The sequence below is a fragment of the Monomorium pharaonis genome, chromosome 4 (assembly GCF_013373865.1).
Source record: "Monomorium pharaonis isolate MP-MQ-018 chromosome 4, ASM1337386v2, whole genome shotgun sequence".
Lineage (NCBI taxonomy): Eukaryota > Metazoa > Arthropoda > Insecta > Hymenoptera > Formicidae > Monomorium > Monomorium pharaonis.
The window spans coordinates 9,083,108-9,098,975 of record NC_050470.1 but is presented as its reverse complement, the minus strand read 5'-3'; the positions used below and the strand labels follow the sequence as shown (position 1 = coordinate 9,098,975).

At 35.8% G+C, this 15,868-nt stretch overlaps 1 protein-coding gene across 3 annotated transcripts in view; it reads right to left on the bottom strand.

The window, feature by feature from the left end:
- Positions 1 to 3,336: 3,336 nt before the first annotated feature.
- Positions 3,337 to 15,868, bottom strand: part of LOC105830800 (single-minded homolog 2) — a 54,681-nt gene continuing 42,149 nt past the window's right edge. For 2 of the 3 annotated variants that reach the window (XM_036285575.1, XM_036285574.1), the window contains exons 6-9: positions 13,351 to 13,556; positions 11,951 to 12,057; positions 9,793 to 10,278; positions 3,337 to 9,318 (exon numbers count right to left, since the gene is read on the bottom strand). In XM_036285575.1, coding sequence (XP_036141468.1) covers positions 8,618 to 9,318; positions 9,793 to 10,278; positions 11,951 to 12,057; positions 13,351 to 13,556 — 1,500 coding nt within the window. In that variant the 3' untranslated portion in view covers positions 3,337 to 8,617. The remainder of the gene's footprint in view (positions 9,319 to 9,792; positions 10,279 to 11,950; positions 12,058 to 13,350; positions 13,557 to 15,868) is intronic. The other variant, XR_004962902.1, reaches the window with a different exon arrangement.

The following is a 15,868-nucleotide window of genomic DNA, read 5'->3' as shown; positions in this document are numbered from 1 at the left end:
CGCGTTTATATCCCTAATCGCCAGAGATAATAGCCACTTCTGCGGTACCCTCGATACGGCATATGTTGTTCTTCAGGGGTGTTACGCACGACACGCAATATTATCCTTGTCGCCGCTTTAGGAAAAGAATTTCTCGAAAATCAAAATTAATGTCAAATATTAATGTAAAAATAATCTTAGGATCAGATAAAATAAGTTTTTTTTTTCCTTAACTAAACAACCAAATTCATCAAAATGACGGGTTTCAAATTTTTAGATCAAATTACAAAAACTATTATAAACTGATTTTGTCGGATTTTTTATTTTCGGATTAATTATTTAAATAATTATTATGAGAAATTAAAAAGAATAACAAAAATAGTAACAATAAGTATGCATTTACCGGTTATTCTGGCGTTAAATGTGAAAAAGTGCAAACAGTAGAGTGACACACGCACGCACACGTGTAAATACAACGAAATATATAGATGATATTTGAAACCTTTTTCAGAATAATCTTAATTATCTATTTTTTTTTTTTTTACTTTTTCGACAGAAAGGAAAAGTGGAAAGTTCTCCTTTAAACATAGAATAATACAAAAAGTAGATTAACACACGCGAATAAAAAAAATGAAAAATCTATAGAATATTTAAACTCTCTTTTCAAGAATAATTTTAACCATTTTGATTTTCCTTTTTTTTTTGCTTTCTATGACATAAAGAAAAGGTGAAAAGAGATATAGAAAATTGTGTGCGGGGATGGGGGAGCAGAGAAAATAATTATAAAAATTTTGCGCAACGGTTCTCTGCTGACCGTACGTGGCCTCATTACTTTCGTGACCGGGTTCTTATATACAATACCCGTACCGTTCTGCTGTGGAGTATACGCAGAGACGTATAAAAGTTTAAGCCTTCACGTCTCATATTTTTACGAGCGACTGGAAGAAACGCGAGGAAAGAAACAAAACCACTCGCTGCGGCAATTATACACAGTCTATACTGTGTGCTCGACCCCGCCTATTCATCGTTCTAATCTTCTACGAGTTGACTGTCCGTATATTATGTTTATTATTTACGTATTATTTTAAATTTATTTATTCGACTTTCTTGCAATAACAATTTTTTGTACGACAGAGAGGATTATAGTTCTGAGTTCGATGACCTGCTATCAAGAGAGAATGACTGGAAAAGCGATTAGGATGTTATTCTTCTAGAATCCTTAACAAGATAAAATCTTGTTCACCATCTGTTATTTTAGGTTCAGCTATTTTTGTAAAAATAACGAACATAGGAACACGATACCCGTATCTTTTTATTGTCTAATGATTATTTCCACCAACATAGTTTGACTTTAATTTTGAATTAACTTTCTTTTTTTTTCCCAATTCGATTAGGACTAGGAAAAAGTAAAAAAAAAAACAACTTAAACTGAGATTAAAGTTAATCCTCATGAATAAAAATGGACAGAAAACAACAGAGTCGTTTAATAACTTTGAAAGGACGAGAAATAACGTTACTTAAATCGCGTATTTACTCGTGTCATTGACTATCCGTGTGCAGTTCTATTCGATAGTGTTCGTCGTAATACGTACAGAAGTAGGGAAGACTATACCAGCCACGGCATGAATATAATGAGGACGTCAGAGGCGGGATAGGCCCATGAAGGGTGCCATTATCGGTCGTGTGCGACGACGTGTCGAGGCTGCACGAAGTCGCGTGCGGCTCGTTAAATTCTTCGGCCGGCGAATGGAACGCGACCACGATTCTGTGAAATTGTGCGATCAATCGTTACAGAAAGTCCCGACTGTCAAATACCGCCCGCGGTCTCTCGGTTTAGGGATCATACGTTTGAGATCCTTTTCGATCGGTCCTCACATCAGTGTTTACAAAGCCAGGTCAGATTATAAAGACAGGTCGTGTTAAAAGCTCTTCAATTCATTTTCCACTCCATTAATGTTACGTAATAACGAAAATTAAAGTATTCTAATCCACGATTTAATCCTAAAAAATTCTTCAGATATCTAAAGCTTTGTCAGATCCTCACAAGTTTTGTCAACACATTGCTGCAAGAAAACTGTCTCACAAAGTTAATATTGACGGGTATAACAATATTCATCTTCACACCTTCCTCTCGCTATATCTTTGAAAGGGAAAGACATATTATAGTATGTCACTCGTAATGGAGTAAATGGAGTAAGTTGAACTTTGGGGAACGTGACTTCTACGAAGCCCATCTTTTTGTTTCGAGCGCGCGAGAGAAAGAGAGAGGCCGAATGGCGATTATATGAAATGGCACGTGCCTCTTGAGAGACCTCATGCCAGCAAGCACGCGACCGCCGAAAGCTAGCCCGCCGATCGCAGAGTCGTGCGAGGCACAATTAATTTATTGTTTGCACCGGCCGAGTGACAATCGGGGTCGCGCAGCAGAAAAGCGGGATCGTTGCCTCGCCGTGTTTGTCGGATGGAGGGGAATACCCGCTTGGACGCGGGTCGCTTTTGTGTACGACCTCGCACGCGCACCCCGAACTCGTCGCTCTTAATTTAATCGTGAGAATCTCGCGAAATTGAATTACCTGAAATGTCCATTATTGTTTTTTCAATGCTTTTCGAAATATTTCCACGACATCGATTGTTTGACCGACGTCATCTTTTTTTGCCTTTTTATTACGTAATTCGCGTATTCGTTAGAAAATGCAAATGCATCCGGAATAATCTAAACGTGAGAATTCGCGCAGCTAAATTGCTTAGAATGCCTGTTGAAGAGTCTTAATGTTACTCCAAAATTTTAAATAACTTTTTTACAAATTTTAATTTTATAATGTAAAAAATTATAATAATGGACTTTTCAATTGCTCAAAGAAATTTACTTATACGAATTATATATGTTACTATATTATATATATATTATTGTATATAACATATATATATATATATATATATATATATATATATATAATATAGTATATATATATAGTTATATATATATATATATATATATATATATATAACTATATATATATATATATATATATATATATGTTATATATGTATAATATTTAAAAAAGTATATTTTCAAAAAAATTCTAGTTTAAAAGATTTCCTCATTGCGGGTTACATTCAAATATTAAATGTATTTGTCATGCAAAATAAATTAAATCAATTTATATACATTATAAATTTGGGATTAGGAATAATACAAGGTGTATCTGTTCACCTTACTTGCGCATAACTGCTAAGTGTCGATCGTCTCTTTTAACGAAGTATGTTATAGCATTATCTCATGTCTTCATTAATATTTTACTTGCAAGTGCTTGCGTGACATCAAAACGGGAGAAGACAAATAAAAAATACCATACATTTTTTCAGAAGAAAATATGATATACTTTCTTGTGTATGTACGTATGTAGTATTATACTTTTACAATATTTACAATGCTTGACACGGGCATTGCCGTGATTCTCGCTACGAAATTTCACACTCTTTACATTGATACAAATAATTAGATATGCGTCATGCGTGTATAATCGGCATTAAGATAACCGAGAGACATTGTTTTCTCGTGTTTTGAGAGACATATTAGAAAAAGAAGTTACGTCTCAGGTTTTCATATTTTGATGCTGATTACACATGCATGTGTTTATACACAGCACGATCTGTGACATGATAATCTCTATCTGTAATAAAATATCTCGCGATGGTCAAAGTACATAGGGTTTTACGCTACGCATTCAGATATATACAGTATTCACTTTTCTTATACTGGATACTTGCACTTAAATAAGCGATTAAAAATATAATACTAATTCTTCGATAAAAAGATCGCAAATTTCTTTGGTCGATTGGCACAAGCACCGGTCAGTCTTTACGGATCGATGTAAGTGCTACTATATATACATATTATGTTAATTAATTAGAATAATTACGTCTACAGTATTTACATAGTGTTACATTCGAGAGAAGATATCTCGCATTAACGGTACAGCAACAATAACCCGATTAGTATATTGTTTAATATTAGAATATCTTGTTCTTCAATGCTTTTAAAACAATTTAAAAATTTAAAGGGTTGAAAATGACTAATATAAAATTATACAAAATTTATTTACAAAATGTTCCACAGAATTTTCACGGATTGTATTATTGCTAAACGGCTTGAGATATGGATAAAGATAAAAACAAATAGTTTTAGTTACTCTAACTCTTTGTGTTGTCAAAATTTCATGTTTTTAAAAATTATTCAACGCTTTATTCTTTTTTAAAAAAGTATATTTAAAAAAAAATTTAATCTAAAAGATGTCCTCATTATAGATTACGTTCAAATATTATATATATACATATATATAAATATTTTTTTGTCCTGTAATAATACAACAATTTGATTTTGGCCATTTTTTTTAAACAGTTTTAGAGTTAAATTTTAAATAATGAATCATGATATAAAAATACATATGAAGCTTTATAATCTTCTATATAAGTGTTGTTGTCACATATATGCGGTCAGAATAAGAATTTTTGTCCTGGGTGTATAGAATAATTTCTTTATTGTATTATTACATATTGACAAGATTATTAAGTATTAAAACTAAATAAAACTTACACAACAACATTATGTATAAACATAAATCTTTTTAAATAAAATCTAGAAAATAAAAAGATTATTGAATAATAGTAAATATTTATATTTATATATTTATAAGCTATCAAAGAGCTTTTTAAAAGTGTTAAAATTATATTTCAATAATGTTATATATATATATATTAGAAAACAATTTTAGAAAGTGTCTTATATGATAAATCTATGCAATTTTACGATTCAATTATTTTAATTATTAATGCACCTTACAAAAATATATTAAATTTGTTTATAAAACCAATTATCTGTAGCATAATGTAATAAACACAATACAAAAATATAAAGCAAGAAAAAACACTTGTATAATTTGCACGGCACATAGAATGCGCCAATCGTGAGAGCTTAAAAAGGAATGTATTAATGTCGCTGTTATGAGAAGGTAATACAGAAATTCTAGACGAATTTCAGACTAGTAAAGCAGGTAAAAACCTGTCCGCCGAGCAATTTAACGTGATTGGTTCTTACCTGTGGATCTAACCAATCACCTCTAAAGACTTGACGAACAGGTCTGGTTGCTTTGCCGGCATGAGATCGTCCACCGTTACGAGCAAAAGAAAACCACTATTGTGCAGTATTCATGCTGTATTCGAAATCTGAGGTATGACGTCCAATATCCAATAAAAGAATACATTTTCTGGAGACAAAAATGTTGCTATGCAAAAATTCCTCCTATTGGATAGCGGATCGTCGTGGACGTTGGACAAATTGTGAACCCTGCTTTTGAATAAAAAAATTCACTAAGGTGGAGGACGAGTGCTCAGATCTCACGAGTTATTTTTACAGTTTTATTCTATGCGCCAGCGCGACTACTTAGGGGTTAATTATTAGTTAAGAATCTTAATTTGAAATTTATAAGATATTTATATATACGTTTCAATAATTTTTTAATTTTTATTTAAGAAAAAAAGTAAAATTTTTTGCACACACACAACTGCATGCATATAAATATGTAACGCGAAAAATTACAACTAGAATAACTAAAACCATTTGATTTTGCTATGTATCTTGTTTCCATTTGTCAAGCCGATTTTGATAATGTAACTCATCTGAATTCCATGGAAAAAAATTTACTTCGGATTTTACATTTAATGTGCAATTATTTTAATAATTACAAAGCGTCCCAGAATTCGCGTGTGTGGAATGTACGTTGCGATTCCCTACGTAGTAGAAGTAACTTTTTCCTTTGGCAAAAGTTACGGATTTATTTTAAAATTTTAATACAATTTTATTTGAAGATAAAGTTTCTTCTGATTTAGAGAATCGCATTGTGCATTTTACTGTACGAATTTTGTGGAACATAAGATATATATATATGTATTGTATATACAGCGGTAGTAGAAAAAATAGCCACACTAGATCTTGTCATTGATTTTTTAATTTGTAAACGCACGCTTAAATAAAATACTTTTTACTTCGACAACGGCATGTTAAAAGTGTATTTATATATAAAAAAAATTTCTTACAATTAAAAATTTTACAAATAAAAATTTTTGACAATTAAAAAGCAATGACAAGAGCAAGTGTACCTATTTTGTCTGCCACTACTGTATATATAAATTTATTTTGAATTATTTCATAAATAAATTTTATACAGAATTCTTATATCTGATTTCTCGGAGTCTTAAGTTGTGAAAATCAATATACATATACTTCTTCTCTTGTCTTCAATTATTTATGAATTTAAACGTTCTAATATTAATTAATATTTCACATCCGGTATTTTTTCTTTTTTTGTTGAATTATTCTTCGTGAAGTCTCCAGGAAATTCGCGTCCAGCGCGTATAAAATATTCTTAACTCTTTCCTACGCGATGCTCGCAATCTCCGATTACTTTTATGAAGTACTTAAATGGAGCTGAATTACAATATCGCGAATTATTATTGTCTCATCTCGAGATATGTGACACAAAGTATAATACATATAAGGGATTGGTGGATTCTCTTCAAATTATCAATCTCGTAATCTTTATTTTTTCCTCGCGCTTGGCTAACACATGCGCATTTAAATGCTCGATATTGGAATCGCATTGTTTCCCAGACATCCAATGGATGTTCGATTTGTCTTGATTTTATCTAAATGTTAATGGATGTAATACAAATGATTTTTAAGAACATACATTATTGGACGTTCAAAATATATTCATATTAAAAAATTTCCATTTTATATACATTAAAAAAAATTCTCGCCTAAAAAAATTCTTGTGAAATAATTGTCAATTTTTTAAACATGTAATAGAAATGATAACATGTATGAGAAATACATTTTCTTAAAAATTGGCCTAGATTAGATCCAAAATCCTCATGAGCTTATGGACTTTAGCTGTATCATCTTTCCGTTGTCCCGATAAAGCGAGATAAAGAATAAACAAAAAGAATAAATGCGCCTCTTAATCTTGAATAATAATATAAAGATTGTATTAAAATCATCTGAAATTATTTCAATAAGATGCCTAATTTTTATTGCACATTTTTGTAGTTGAAACGTCACAACAATGTTGAATTTTTTTAATCGTTTGTTTTATTAATACGATCTGTTAACAATCAGAAATTGCTTTTAAAATATGTGTTGTATATTTAAGAACTAAACAGTCTAAAATTGGATCTATTTCTATCATTAAAATAATTTTTTTAAAGATGTAGGTGGAATATACGTTTTTAATGCAACTTGAAGTTAATTTCTTAGCAATTTATTAACTGCACATAATATAATAACAAATTAATATTTGTGCAATGACAATACAGAACTTTAAGATCATTAAAAGTTACAGAATAACTCTATTAATTTATTAGTATATTTTGTATAATTAATAAATTGCTAACAAATTAACTTCGATTTGTATTAAAAACAAATAATCTACCTACACGTGACAATTTTCAAAAATATTTATTTAAATGGTCGAAATAGATCTAATTTTCATCCGTTTAGTACTTAAAATAAACATTTTTCAGATGTCCAGAAAAGTATCACGGGGTGTTTTTAAAATGTTCTAAAGATGTTTAAGGATCGGATTTGGATGTTTTAAATATGTATGGAACATCCATTACGTACATTTTTAATACGTTTTTAAAACGTTGTGTGCTGTCTGGGTTATATCGCGATGACGTTACAATACAATTGAAATTAATTCCTTTAAGTTTTTAGGTTTAAAGATGACATTAAAATTAAAAAATGAATCTGAAAAAAACAATAACAGTAGATATTGTGTATGGATTATCATCGTATTTTTATTTCAATAGCATTTATTAAAGTATTTATTACGCTAGAGAATGTTGGAATCAAAGTTCTTTGACCACCGCTGCCACATTGCTGTGTCTATCATCGGATTATTCATTGTATAATCATTCTTTTATGGTTAACGTAATAATGTGAGTAAAAATCTAGAATTATGACCAGTGTGTCAAAATTAGGCTCAAGATTACATGGTTCTCAAAGCTTATTTCACAAATGGTACGTCGATCTGCCGCAATCCTTTTCTTTACGTGAAATCATCTATTACACAAAAAATATCTTTAAATAAAATTTATTATCTTTTTATCGAAATTCATGCGAAAGTTATTTCCACAGAATTTTTGCATGCAAATAAAAATATATAGATGGTAACATATTTAACTTGGCATACGCGTTGGAAGAAGTCCAATGTAAAGTCAAGGACCTTTTACAGTCGTAACATTTGATAGTTTATAACTTTAGTATTGTAACTTTATGGCACTGACTTTCTGGTAGTAATTACGAATTACCTCTTAAAGTACTTCGTTCCTCCATTTTCCAGAGTCTTTTGTAAGGTGTGATGTAAGTAACGTGAGACCCAATAGAATTGTAAGATTCATTGTTCGTTTGATGTCCAGCGTACTGTTCTTCACCACACTCTGACGTTACGCAATGGCGTTGCTGTTGGTGATGGTGATGGTGATGATGATGATGATGATGATGACGATGATGATGCCCGCACGCATCGTCGTCGCAAGCGGCGTCGAAGTGCTACGCGCAGGGCACCTCGAATTGATGTCAGTGAACAAATTGATGATGCGTTTCGTAATGAGACTGATGATGTAGCGGCGGTGTGCCGCTGCTCACCGGCACCGTCTGATGTGCGTGCAGCTCCTGAGATACGGTGCTGGGACTGTACTGTTGAGAATCGACGATGACGCTTGTATAGCCAGCTGACGAGGCTTCCAGATGATGATGAGAGTGCTTCACCGTTCCGTTGCTGTGGTGAGCCTGAGGATGACCCTGTTGATAGCCGTCGTGGTGCTGAAGCACCGCGGCGTTGTAGCTGTCGTTGTTGTTAAAACCGCAGTTCGGGTACATGATTACGCCGCCAGCCTCATCCAACGTCGCCGACGACGTCGAATCCGGCGGGATATGGTGATGATGATGAGACGAGTGGTATCTCGACGGTAGAAGGCTCAGGGAATTCGTCAAGTGCACTTCTGGACCGTCGGCGCTACCGCAGGAGCTCGAGGACGTCGAGTAAGGTCGCTTCTGTTGGCCGCTCTGGGGACTGTGTTGTTGCTGCTGCTGCTGCTGCTCGAGAGACGTCAAAGAAGTCGCGCCCTGGTGCAGAAGGTGCTGGGGATGCTGCCGTTTCTGCTGGTTGTTCTGCGGGCTGTGCTGCTGAATAGTCAGAGACGTGGCGTGATGGAGGAGCTGATGATGATGCGCGTCTTGTTGATGCTGCAGGGTGTTCACGGGGTCTTGGTGGAGGTCTCGAGATTATAAAATAGAGGATTTTTAAATTAAATGGACTATAATATCCTTACTTATAAGGAATGATGAAAGATTAGTGAAAAGCAATGTTGATAAAGAAAGATAAAAGAAACTTTATTTTTATGTTAATACATTGTTATAGCTCTATGTCCATATCTCTGTTTACAAGTTTTATTATTTATAATATTTCAAAATTTACATATCTCTACAAGATCTCTAATAACCTTTCTTTCCGTTTTCCTCCTAAAGGAGAAAATAACTCCCAAGGAAACGCTTTCTTTGTTCAATCTTTATTGGATTATATAAGGTTTAATATTTAGTCTGTAATTTGTAGGAAAAAAAAATTAGATGCCACGAATGCAGAGACTTTCAGGCGACCTATGTATTTTGTCGCGGGAGATTGTTTATAGTTTTATTTTAAATCGCGCATTTTCAAAGTGGCTTTTAAGATACAAACAAATTATGAGACTCACCACTGTACGAGTAAAACAAATCCGGATAGTAAGCGCTGTCCTCGTGGGTCGCGCCGTTGATGCTGTGCGACGCATACGGCGACGACGACAGGTAATGGTTGTGATTGGTCGAGCCCACCATGTACTCCGAGTTCGGATAGCCGGAACTGTCGGCGTATTCGGTGTCGGGTGGCTCCTTGGTCCGGCTGCGATAAGAAGGCGGGCTCGGGCTGTGATTGTCCAGGTCACTAGCGCCAATCGTGACGGGTGTCGACACGGGGGCACTCGGCGGATTTCCCGGGCTCGAGCAGGACGACTTCTGGTCGCAGCTCATGATTAGGCCGGTGCTTTCGGTGCCCGTCAACACGTAATTCACAGACACGATGCAATGCGGACGCGAACTTCGCGAATTGTGCACAATTGTCACGTATGACTGCATCCATACCCACCCTCCACTTTTTGTCAGAAACCTGTAGTACCTCGTTGTCACCTGACCTTTGCGTAACACTGTCAACAAAGCAATGACCAATTTTTAGCGAAGAATTAATGACACGATGTCGTGGAAAATAAAAAAATGGGTAATTAAGACTGACTTTGGCTCCCGAAGTGGCAAGTAAAAATTATATTTTTTTGTAGCTTTGAGCAACTGAATCTGATTTTGGCTGTTAATGTATCATAAATAATTAATTTTACCCATCCTTCTTTATGACTTCCCAGTGAGAAATAGTACATCGAATCGACATCGATTCAACATCGAAATCATCATTTCGAGGTCGATTCGACGTCGAATCGATGTCGAATTCATTATCGTTTCTCGCTGGGTTATAGTTCATCATAATTACATTAAGGCATAACAAATTTACGAAATAATGTACGAGAGAAAATCAAATGTCATCATTAAGTGTTGTTATCTCTAATAACAGCGACAGGATTAAAACCTGTGAACGAAAATGAAATGGAATCATTTGAAATGGAAAAAGGATCTCAATAATTCAAGGATTCCTCTGTTTGTTCCCTCGAGAAAAATCTCGCAGAGCGCAGTCTACGCGTAGTGCCGCCATTACGCGCAATCACGGGGGGAAAAAAATCGAGCCGTATGACGTTTGCGACTCCTCAGGCGCAGACATTAGCGGCATTATGTCAGACTCCCTTCGAGTCGCGCTCGTGAAACTGCGAGTCTGTTCAAACAGTGATAGCAGTAACAGCCTCCTACCTCGCTCACACCTCTTGCTAAACCTCCCTCGCTTCTACCCGCTCTCACTGCTCTTATCATCATTCCTCTCCCTCTCTCATTCTCTCTTTCGCGCACCCAGCGGCCGCCTCTTTTCGTCGGCGCGCTGTAGCAGCGTTGTTCAATCAATAATGTACACCCTAGGTGCACCACGTGTCCACACACTTAGAATAAGCGCGCGCGGGGAGGGAGGCCCCCGTGAAGAGAGAGGAAAAATGGAAAAGAGTGTGGAAATACTCGCGCTGTAGCGTATCCGCGCGCGGGTGGCACGACGTAAGATCAAAGGATGTTTCGTAAGGGCGTCGGCGAGTTAAGCAGCGTCAGCTACTCTCGGTCCACAAAGAGCTTATCCTCGTCGAGGTATTGTGTCGACGTCGTTTGAGAGGATCCGCGCCGGACCGGTCGGTCAACGGAGAAACTATCGAAGGAAAATATTTTCGTGCGTTGTGCTTCTGAAGTTATTATTCAGACAGAAATAGGTGTCCTTTAAATCCGAGGAAACACATATATGGCAATGTAATCCGCGAAAAAAGAACTCGGGGGGGAGGGGAGAAGAGAGGCCGCGGCCCTCGGTAATCGCGATGTATGGGTGGTTAAAAAATAATCCTTCCCAACAGGGACAATATATTTTTTCTTCCGAAACAGCTGAACTAATACAAAACGAAATATTGCAGCAAGCTTTACCAGATATATCGATGATTTGTTAAATAGATAACTGGGAGAGAGAGAGAGAATCCAATTAAATTGTTTAATGCAAATAATTGAATTAATGACAAAGAGCAGAAATTAATTATACATATGCTCTGTTCTTCCTCACTAAACAGAGGATTGTAAATAATAATAAATATTAGAACTAATATATACATATATATATGTACATATATTAATGCAATCATTTTCGTCTGGCGATATATGAATTGCATTTAGTAGTATAATGAAAATACTCACGAACGTGATGAGCGTGTCGCAATTGCAGAATGTCGCATCCGTGCACGTAGTGGTATAGCGTTTTGTCAATCAGATCCGGGGGATCGTAGCCTGTTAACTGAGCTGCTCTGTAACAACACGGTACTCAGTAAAGACACCGTACGTGGTACCGTACATCCTTCTCTTAATTCGCCCAACTCTAACACGTAATACAAAAGTATAAACAGAAAAGAGAAACGTTTTCTCTAAAGAGACTGTCATTAGAATTTTCTCCGGAAAGTTTACTTCTGTGTCGTTTCCTTTTTTTTTTTCTCTCGTGTCAATACAATTTTGAAAGGGACGCGCATATTGTATAAAAAGCCGGCGCGCAGATATATTCCCCTCCCTCCCTCCCTCCCCCCCCGTGCACACTCGCGCGGCGGCGTTCCAACAGAGGTGCAATCCAAAAGGTCACAGAGATAGAGGTCCGCTGATCGCTTTCCGCGGATCGGGCTTGTTTTCGCCGGGATTTACGGTGCGAGCGTCGCGAGTTTGCACAATCCGCGCGAGCCGATTCCGATCGACGGTATGTATAAAATTTCATCGCGCGCTTCTATCCACGCTATATTTATACTGCGTCACGTGTTCGTTCCCAGTGCAAGCGAGCGGGTGTTGTAGGGCTCGCTGGGACCGCCGGTGGTGGATATTTATTTGCCGCGGATGGAGAGGAAAAAAAAAAAGAGGATACGCGGCAGAGCGCGGTAACACGAAACTGATTTTAATGGCCGTATCCCTCCCGGCCGGGGGCACCGCGCCGGGCCCTCCATCGAAATATTAATGGCGCAATACGACACCCAACTATAATTACATTGGAAATAAATAATCTACTGTGTCCCGGTGCTCGAGTCAACACTATTCGCTTCCTCCAGCGAAAAGATTCGGCCTCGAAGAAAAAAAACGATTTGTTCGAGAAATAGTTTTTCTACTGACTATACTACACCAACTTTATATGTGAATTGAAAAATAATCACAGTATTAATATTATTTTGTGCTTCATATATAATTTGGGTCTCTATGGGCGCATATTATTCTGATTTAATATTTATTTTAACCGAAAGACTTTCACATTTAAATAATTTGATTTATTTCTGACTTCCGCAATAAGTGATAGAGAAACAAAAGGAATAATGCACGTCTTTATTAATTTATTATATAAGGTTTAAAAAAATGAAAGAATTTGAAGCATGTGAAAGGCATATAAAATAAATGATAATTTATTTTGAGAATCCATAATGTAAAATTTTATTGTACATTATGTGTTGTCCAGAAAAAAATTAAGGCAACTTTGTTGATAATTGACATGAGAAGCATTATATTATAAATTTAAGAGAGTATTGTACAAGAAAAATTTTGATTACATATATATCGACAAAACCTCTTACCTCGAATCGATGAATATGATCCTCAGATCGAGTGACGCTCGGAACATGAACATGTTATGGTGCAATTTAATTTCGGTTATCGAACTTGTCGGCAATGAATGGCCGACCGCCATTAGACCGACATTACGGTAACCAACACCGTTTTCATATTCTGTTCCGATAGGAGCCTCCATGACACATTTTAAGTAACCGGAACAGTGTATGACCTGAAACAAATGAAAAAGGCCGCCGACGTATGTTTTAGGTTTTTCTAAAAAAAAAAGTTGTATAATCGAAGTTATATAATCTTCTAAGACTCCACGAATTAAATGAGACATCATATTTTCGCAATAATGACACAATTTTTTATTTTATTCTACAAATTTTATATATACTTAAAAAAATCTAAGGTAAACTTGTGCATTTAGTAATAATATTGTTTTGAATATTTGGTTATAACAAATATAATAATAGTAACAAAACATTTAATAATAATTATAAACATTTCGTTATAATTACCTTACGTTTAATTGAAATTTTTTCATTAAGGCCCTAAGTAACTTTGATCAAGGCTAGATTATTATAATCAAATCTTTTTTCAGAATATCTATATATAATATTCTTATTGTATAAAATCACACACACACACACACACACCACAAAAGTGATTAAAATGACTCCTCATAAAAAACTTAATTCTTTTTAAATAAAATTTCCTTTAGATACTTTTTATTAATATCAGTTAAGGATAGATTCCGAGAAAGAGACTTGTGCGTTAGTAAAATTTCTTTGAGCAAATATCTGGATATTCTTTCTTTTGCGTGCTATCCATTCCAACCAATTCTTATAGTGCATAACACGGCGTCGTTGCATGCAGCGTACGCGTGGTTCGAAATGTATTCGCGGTGTTATTCCTTGGCCGAGCGCGTAAAGTGCGATACTCGAGCAATTCCCTCGGGCGCCGCGGCTGAAGTACGGACACTCGCCCGGCAAACAACGGCAAATTAACAATTCCTGCTTAATTGAGTGCCTGATGACGTGAAAAAAAGCCTCGCTGAACGTCACGCTTCGGCCTCGAGTGCAAATTTGTAAAGCAAATATACCCCTTATTATGCCCGTGTTGCATGCATCACCTCATATGCAATTCCGCTGCATCAGCGCGCGCCTTGACGCGAAAGCGACTAGGGGTGAGTTAAAGAAGAGCGAAGTTTTTTTTTTTTTTCACGAGGGTGTTTGGCCACCCTTAAACTCACTCTGGTGGCAGATTCACGCGTGGTCGAACAAAGCGAGCTAAAGTATCAAAATGGGGCGTAGGCCCTACGTATCCACGAATTTATTATTATATATTTTTTCCTGAATACAATCTTAAGAGAAAAAGATGCAAATACACAGAGAGGTAGAAATAGTCGCGGTAGTATCACAATATCATAACAATTTATAGTAATATATACTTTTGGATCCAACCATACTTTTATAGTTATTCAACAATATAGATTATAGTTTGTTTAAAACTATATTAAAGAGTTTTCATAATCATAACATTGGTCTGTGCAACTTAGGACATAGTTGTCATAACCAAATTGGAGATTTTTATATAGTAAGTTGTATACTATAAAACAATTACTGTAAAAACATTACTATAAGCAAGTGGTTATTATTATCACTGTTGTAGTAATAACTATTGTAAATTATATATGATATTTCTAATATCATAATTATTTTACTATGGAATTATAGTCGCAAATATCACACATTTTCTTCTTAGTGTAAGTTGCGTCATATGGTTGAGATTAATGAGATTTTATATATATTCTTTTTTTAACTCTTATTGCTATATTACCCTAAGATGACACTTAGAGCAGGTTCTCACTCGAATTTCACGCAATCGTTAACTCGGACATTTCCGTTTCGCGCGTCGACAAAAGAAAAGCCAACTACAATCCGCCTTTGTGCGTGTAAGTACCATAGGGATAAGTTCGCCCTAGCCCCAAGGCTCTCTCTCTGTCTCTCTTTCTCTCTCGGTTGGTCTAACAGCTCGTAGGGGTTGCATTCATGACTATGCTCGACACCGTGGGGATCTTTATGCGCGATTTCGTCGAGGGTTACCATCATCATGGCATTGCGGCCTGAACGAGCTATTTGCCAAACATTTTCCTCCGCAAGGACTGCCTTCCTCGGTTAACAAGTGCAAGGTACACGGTAGATCCCTTCACCTCCTCTCGTCACCTCCCTTCGCGTCAGAACAATAGCGTCGTACGTTACTGCCCGAGCATATGTCGAAAGTTTAGCGATACCCGGGGAAAGTTAATGCGGGCAGTTTTACTCGATTTCGGAAAATTAAGGCGTCTCCGTAAATCGGGATTAGTGTCTATGTGTGATTTTTCACATTTGCACGCGTAAATCTGATTAATAGTTTCGACGGTGTAACATGCTGACCGAAACTAATCCTTGCTACCACACATGCATATTTATAGCTTATTGGAGAGAGTTAGTAAATGGTAAAAAAATTATTTTTATTTCAACTTGATTTTATTTCTCG